Source organism: Rhagoletis pomonella, unplaced genomic scaffold (genome assembly GCF_013731165.1).
Source record: "Rhagoletis pomonella isolate Grant_MI unplaced genomic scaffold, Rhpom_1.0 Rhpom_scaffold_07025, whole genome shotgun sequence".
NCBI classification, from domain to species: domain Eukaryota; kingdom Metazoa; phylum Arthropoda; class Insecta; order Diptera; family Tephritidae; genus Rhagoletis; species Rhagoletis pomonella.
In genome coordinates, this window is record NW_023465555.1 from 1 (window position 1) to 6,442 (window position 6,442).

Sequence of the window (6,442 nt, forward strand, 5' to 3'; positions counted from 1 at the left end):
AATAACGAAATGTGCTAGTCTTCCACGCAAAAATCTGAAATGTGCTACTCTTCCACGCAAAAATCTGAAATGTGCTAGTCTTCCACGCAAAAATCTGAAATGTACTAGTCTTCCACGCAAATAACGAAATGTGCTACTCTTCCACGCAAAAATCTGAAATGTGCTACTTTTCGACGCGAATAATGAAATGTGCTAGTCTTCCACGCTAATAGTGAAATGTGCTAGTCTTCCACGCGAATAGTGAAATGTGCTACTCTTCGTAGGGACCGACGATATAATGGCACATATTTCTGTGAAAAATTTTACCCCAGTATTTCTCACCCATTTAGATGGTTTTAGCCCTTGTTTGTGTCAATTATAGTAATTGAAATTGATCTAAAATTGTATAACGCAATAACATGGCGAATTACATGTTGTTCAATCCCCAAATGTATGAGTATAAATTAAAATAGCTTGACAAGAAGTAAATTCTAGAAATTAAATCCTTTTTCCACAATGACGTCCCAAAGAAAATGGCGTGGCTTAAGCAATTGTGTAAATAACCCTCTCTCGCTTTGCAGTGAAGGCAGATCTTAGAAAACCTTTCGAGTTAAGATTTCAAAATTTGTTTCGTTTAAGTATCGATCCGATCTAATGTATGGTTTTTTACAAAATTTTAAATTTGCGTTCATATGTTCATATGCCTTGTCGCCAATTGATAAAAGAAAAGGAAGCTAACATGTGCTCAAGGAAACGCTGCTGCTGCAAAGTGCCAGTGGAAGTTGATTGCGCTACTTCACTTTAGTCAGTACCCTTTTACTTGTTGGATGACAGCTAAACGGATGCGAAAAGGGAAAGAAAGAAGATCAAATGAATATACATATGAAGGCGTAGATGAGATGAGCTTAGTTTGCTGCTATAGGAAATGACAAAAATATGCTGGCTTTTATTACAGTTTCAAGATTTTTATTTTTACTTTTTCAGTAATGAAAATTATTACTTTGCAGATAACTATGTAAGTGCAGCGGCTACACTCGAATTTATTTAAAACAAGTAAGAAAGTCTAAGTTCGGGCGGAGCCGAACATTAAATACCCGGCGCAAGTATTAAATATGTTTTTTCACCTTTCCGAAACCTTCCGCTAGATGGTAAGCCGGGGTGTATCAATTTTGAGTAAATTAGCGTCCTTCAATTTCGAAATATTGAAGTTTCAAGCATTTCTGAAATTTACCGTTATATGAGAAGCGGCCGTTATTTTAGTCCGATTTCAATAATTTTCAACGTTTTGCTTACACGTGGCAAGCACAATAACCACACCGGGTTTGGTACAAATTGGTAGAACGGTTACCGATATACATATATGTGATCATAAGTGGGCGGTGCCATGCCCATTTTCCAAAATTTTACCATAAACGTATTTCTTGGTAAGGAATTGTTGCAAGTATCAATTTTGAATAAATTAGCTTCAATATTTACTGATTTATCGAAGATTTTGTATTTCTCTAAATTACCGTTATATGGGATGTGGGCGTGGTTATTGACCGATTTTAAAAAGTTTCGGCGATTTTTTTATGCTGTACCAGGGCCAACAACTGTGCCAAGTTTGGAAGAAATTAGTGCGGCGGTTACCGAGATATACACATGTAACCATAAGTGGGCGTGGCTACGCCCATTTTTCAAAAATTTATAATATTCTTATTTTTCGTCGAAAAATTATTGTAAATATCAATTTTAAGCGAATAATCTCCAGTAGTTACTAAAATATCGCAGTTTTCGTATTTCTGAAAATTACCGTTATATGGGAAGTAGGCGTGGTTATTGAGCGATTTTAAAAATTTTCGGCCATTTAGTATGTTGTGCGAAGGCCAACAACTGTGCCAAGTTTGGAAGAAATTGGTGTAGCGGTTACCAAGATATACACATATAACCATAAGTGGGCGTGGCTACGCCCATTTTCCAAAAATTTATAATATTCTTATTTTTCGTCTAAAACTTATTATAAATATCAATTTTGAGTGAATTATCTTTAGTAGTTACTAAAATATCGCAGTTTTCGTATTTCTGGAAATTACCGTTATATGGGAAGTGGGCGTGGTTAAAGTCCGATTTCGCCCATTTTCAATACCAACCTACCTTGGATTAAGGGAAACCTACATACCAAATTTCGTTAAGATATCTCAATTTTTGCTCGAGTTATCGTGTACACGGACAGACGGACAGACGGACAGACGGACAGACGGACAGACGGACGGACAGACAGACATGGCTTAATCGATTTCTTTTTTCATCCTGATCATTTATGTATACATTTGTCTATATCTATCTCGATTCGTTTTGGCTGTTACAAACAACCGTTATGTGAACAAAATTAATATACCCTTGTGCACAAGTGCGCTCGGGTATAAAAATATATATATATTTTTACATATGATTACATACATACTTACTACAGATGTACATATGTATGTAGTAGGCATCAGATGCTCTTCACATTGCTGTACTAGCGAAGTCAAGGGCAAACAACTGCCTTTATGCCTCTAACGATGCACACCGGCATGTATGTACGTGTGCATGTACATAGATTTATATGTATACAGCTATATGTGCATGTTTGACCTCAATCTGTTGTCGAAATTCAAAAATTTCGCCTCAACCTTCTACCACTTTTTTCAGCGTTTATTTCCGCGCGAGCAGCAAATAGTTCCTTTCTGGCAGACAGCGGACGTTGGCAATGTAGCGGCTGTAGGGGGCGTAGAAGGTGTAGCAAAAATTATCATCTGTCGCGTATTTTAAGGTTAAAAGATGAAAACGATGTATGTATGTATGCAAAACTATATATTTACATATGTTTGTATGTATATGTACTATATGTATGTTACAAACTGAATACCCATATATGTGGCAAAGGTCATGATCGTCAGGCAATAGTGATTTGTAAATATAAAGAAAGAGCAGACGGCAAAATGAAAATGAAAATGGATATGAAAATGAACAAGTATGGTAACTGCAACGAGTAGAAATGAAATGAAATGCATATTTCATATATACATATAGATATACACACATATGTATGTACATATGCAAATAATCTTTAGCTATTTGGAGGTCTTCTCAGAGACTTTCTAAATTATGTATTTAAAATATTTATAATTTTTTTCCGCAATTTTGTGTGCGTACCTACTCACAGGATGTGGAGATGTACCGAGCGAATTGGAGTATTTTCTTATTTTATATGAAATCGCTGAAAATTTGTTGAATACCTCGAAACTTAACTTCCACGAATGTTACTAAAATATTTGTGGAATGCGCGTGAATAGATTAATACCTAGATAAATACAGTTTGATTAAGGAGGACTAATCAAAAAAATAATAAAGAGTTTTGCGACAACGCTTGTGCTGTAAAAACACTCGCATGTATACATATATGTATGTACAAAAATAAGTACGTATGTATGTGTGTATGTGTGCTTTTTACAAGCTGGGGCTTCGACCGTATAACCCCAAGTCCCTACCTCAATACCGTTCTGATATCGGCACCACCTTCAAATATTTCAAAAATACTTTTTTTGTCTATGGCTCGTAGCCATAATTCACGAAATTTCCCCCAATTTGGTATATTTGTTTTCGTTGTTCCTTCTATTGGTCTTATATGTAATAATAGCTTCTTGTCTGCACCGTCTATCTTGGCTTCCATTTCACAATCGCTCTAAATTGCCTTGCCAAGTATCTCTTTTAAATCATATATGTGTGTATGTGTGTAAGTATGTATTTTACTAAGTATGTGAATTTTCTAAACATTTTTCTCCATTAAAATGCCGTAAATAATGAAAGCCGTGCTACGAACGACAGCAGCGACAGTAGTGGCGTTGCGACGTCAGCTTCAAGAAAAGCATGATATGTTTTTATCATGGATGAGATCACACAAGCCCTTGGCTCAATCCTTATCCATTCGTCCTGAAATATACTAGCCAGAATTGCGATTGCTTTATAAAAAAGATAATCATTTTGAAATATGAGTGTTTTTACTCACTAGAAAATAATTTATACAACCTCACATACGCGGCTTTGCATTTTGTTGATACGCGGTTTTGTACTTTAAACGACGATGTGTACATATATATATTTATGAGACTCCTTTTGACCTTATATAAGGTTCATTTTGAACTATAAGCGACGATTAGGTTTGATGCATTAGTATTCACATTTAGAAAACGAAGTGAAAATGTCCAAACTACTAGTATTGCAGGTCTATATATAGGTATTTATACCTTTTTCATCACACCCTCTTTGGCTGCGCTGTGGTTAGCAGTGCGCGCTTTCACTCCGCAGGGCCTGGGTTCAATCCCAGGTCAAAGCAACATCAGGAAAACAAAAAATATAGACAATGGCGAACCTCCGAGTGTATTTCTGCCATGAAAAACAGCTTCTTATAAAAATACAATCGCCGTTCGGAGTCGGCGTAAAACTGTAGGTGCCTCCCCTTGGTGTATTTTAAGGGACGAACACCTGAACTCTTTGACATACAACATTCAGCTTAGGTTTACTCGTATTCTCATTGTGAATTGTATACGAAAGCAAAAGCAAAATCCAAAAAAAATAATAATATTGGCATTGGAAAATAACCAAATTTCTTGAAACATTTAATAATTTTTAAACGGAAAAATATTTGTTGCTGTTATTAGATTTCGTATTCCAGCAAAATAAAACCAAAACGCGAGGGATAAAACTAGCAAAAGTACATACAAAACAAAAAAAATGGCAACCGACCGCGTCAACATTTTTCCCTCGCGTACCAATCTCGTGCTGATGAATCAGCGCATTATGGCTGCCACACGCGGTCTGAATCTGCTCAAACGGAAACGCGATGCTATCGAACTCAAGCTGCGTGAAGTAGTGGCCGAATTGGAAGCCGCACAGGCGGTGGTGGACAAAGTGATGGCTAATGCGATTTTCTCGATGGCAAAAGCGAATTTTCTCGACGCAGACTTACGCGCATGCGAGCTGTTGAACACAGGCAAAGCAGACATTTACATGCGTATAAAAAACACAAGAATTGCTGGTCTCTTACTGCCGCAGTTTCAGCTGTTCGTGGAGAGTCCGGGAAGCTTTCCCCTCACCGGTTTGTCACGTGGCGGCGAACAAGTGGAAGTAGTGCGCGCCCGATACCAAGATGCCGTGCGAACGCTCATTGCGCTGGCATCGCTGGAGTACACAGCGAATGCGCTACAAGATGGAGCGCGACAAAACAACATGCGCATCAATGGATTGGAATTTGTTGTGATTCCACGCTTTCAAAATACAATCACCTACATTCGAGACGAATTGGAAGAGTATGAACGTGAGGACTTCTATCGTTTGAAGCGCTCGCAGGGGAAGCAACGCAAAGCGAAAGAGAAATTCACGCAGCTTATCAAATTGAAAAATCTGACACCAGAACAGTTGGCTGTTCTCGAAGAGCAGCAGAAGCATAGACGATCGTCGATAGTAACTCCTGGTTTAGCGGCAGACTTTGACATAAACGAATTTCTACCGATGGTGCAGAGAAGTAGGGAGAACGCTGGTGCTGGAGAAGCTATGAAGTTCTGACGTACGAATGAAGGCGGCAAACATGAAATGCCGTCCATAACGAAGGAGAGTTGGGAGGAAGGGAGCGCGCAGCAACGAGAAGGTAGTCAAGCTGACCAGAATTATTGGTAGGGGAGTGTGTGTAAGGATTTGTAAAAGGCAGATGAAATAAGTACATATATAAATACAGCATGCAGAATTGTATTATTCGAGAATATTTAAATAAAATGCAAACTCATACACAGATATGTACATGTACAGTATATTACATACTCATAGTATGTGCTTATACAGAAAGTCGATGCGCTACTCAACGTACACTCGAATTTGGGGGATTTCTCGAAACTTAAACCAATATAAAAGTTGTTGATATTTTTTGTCTTATTCTGAGTTTCGCTCCAAAAAAAAATTCAACCGAAAATTTCTCATCCGTCCATAGTAAATGTCTACATGCAAACCAAAAGTGAAAACTGAATCGTCTCGGGAAAAATGAAACTCATGTTAACGGCGGTTTGCGATTTCATTGACAAATTAGTGCGGTAAATTTCACCGGTTCACTTTTCACGCCCGGTTTCCATGTATCTACATACTATGGGCGGAATAAATATTTTCGGGTGAATTTTTTTTCGGGTAATACTCAGGATAAGGCAAAATGTAAATAAAATCTATACTTCGACGGAAGAGAACTAGCCTAGAACTAGACTAGAGATGGATACGGGACTAAGTATTCAGTCCTGTTCCCGCCCATTCCGACGTTTCTCAGAATTTTACCGCGGGTCCCGCGGGTCCCGTGGGTCCCGAAATGTATCACTAAGAAAAATGCACATATCTTTCAAATTAATTTTGAATAAAAATAAAAATATAATGAATGATCTGGAATTTTCCGATTATTTGGTTT

The 6,442-nt window shown here is 37.8% G+C and overlaps 1 protein-coding gene across 1 annotated transcript; it reads left to right on the forward strand.

Annotated features, from left to right (window-relative positions):
- The first annotated feature begins 4,734 nt into the window (after positions 1-4,734).
- LOC118755684 (V-type proton ATPase subunit D-like) lies at positions 4,735-5,783 on the forward strand. The gene has a single exon (XM_036490510.1). It carries the CDS (start codon positions 4,735-4,737, stop codon positions 5,563-5,565), a length of 831 nt encoding a protein of 276 aa, XP_036346403.1. The 3' UTR covers positions 5,566-5,783.
- Positions 5,784-6,442: the final 659 nt, after the last annotated feature.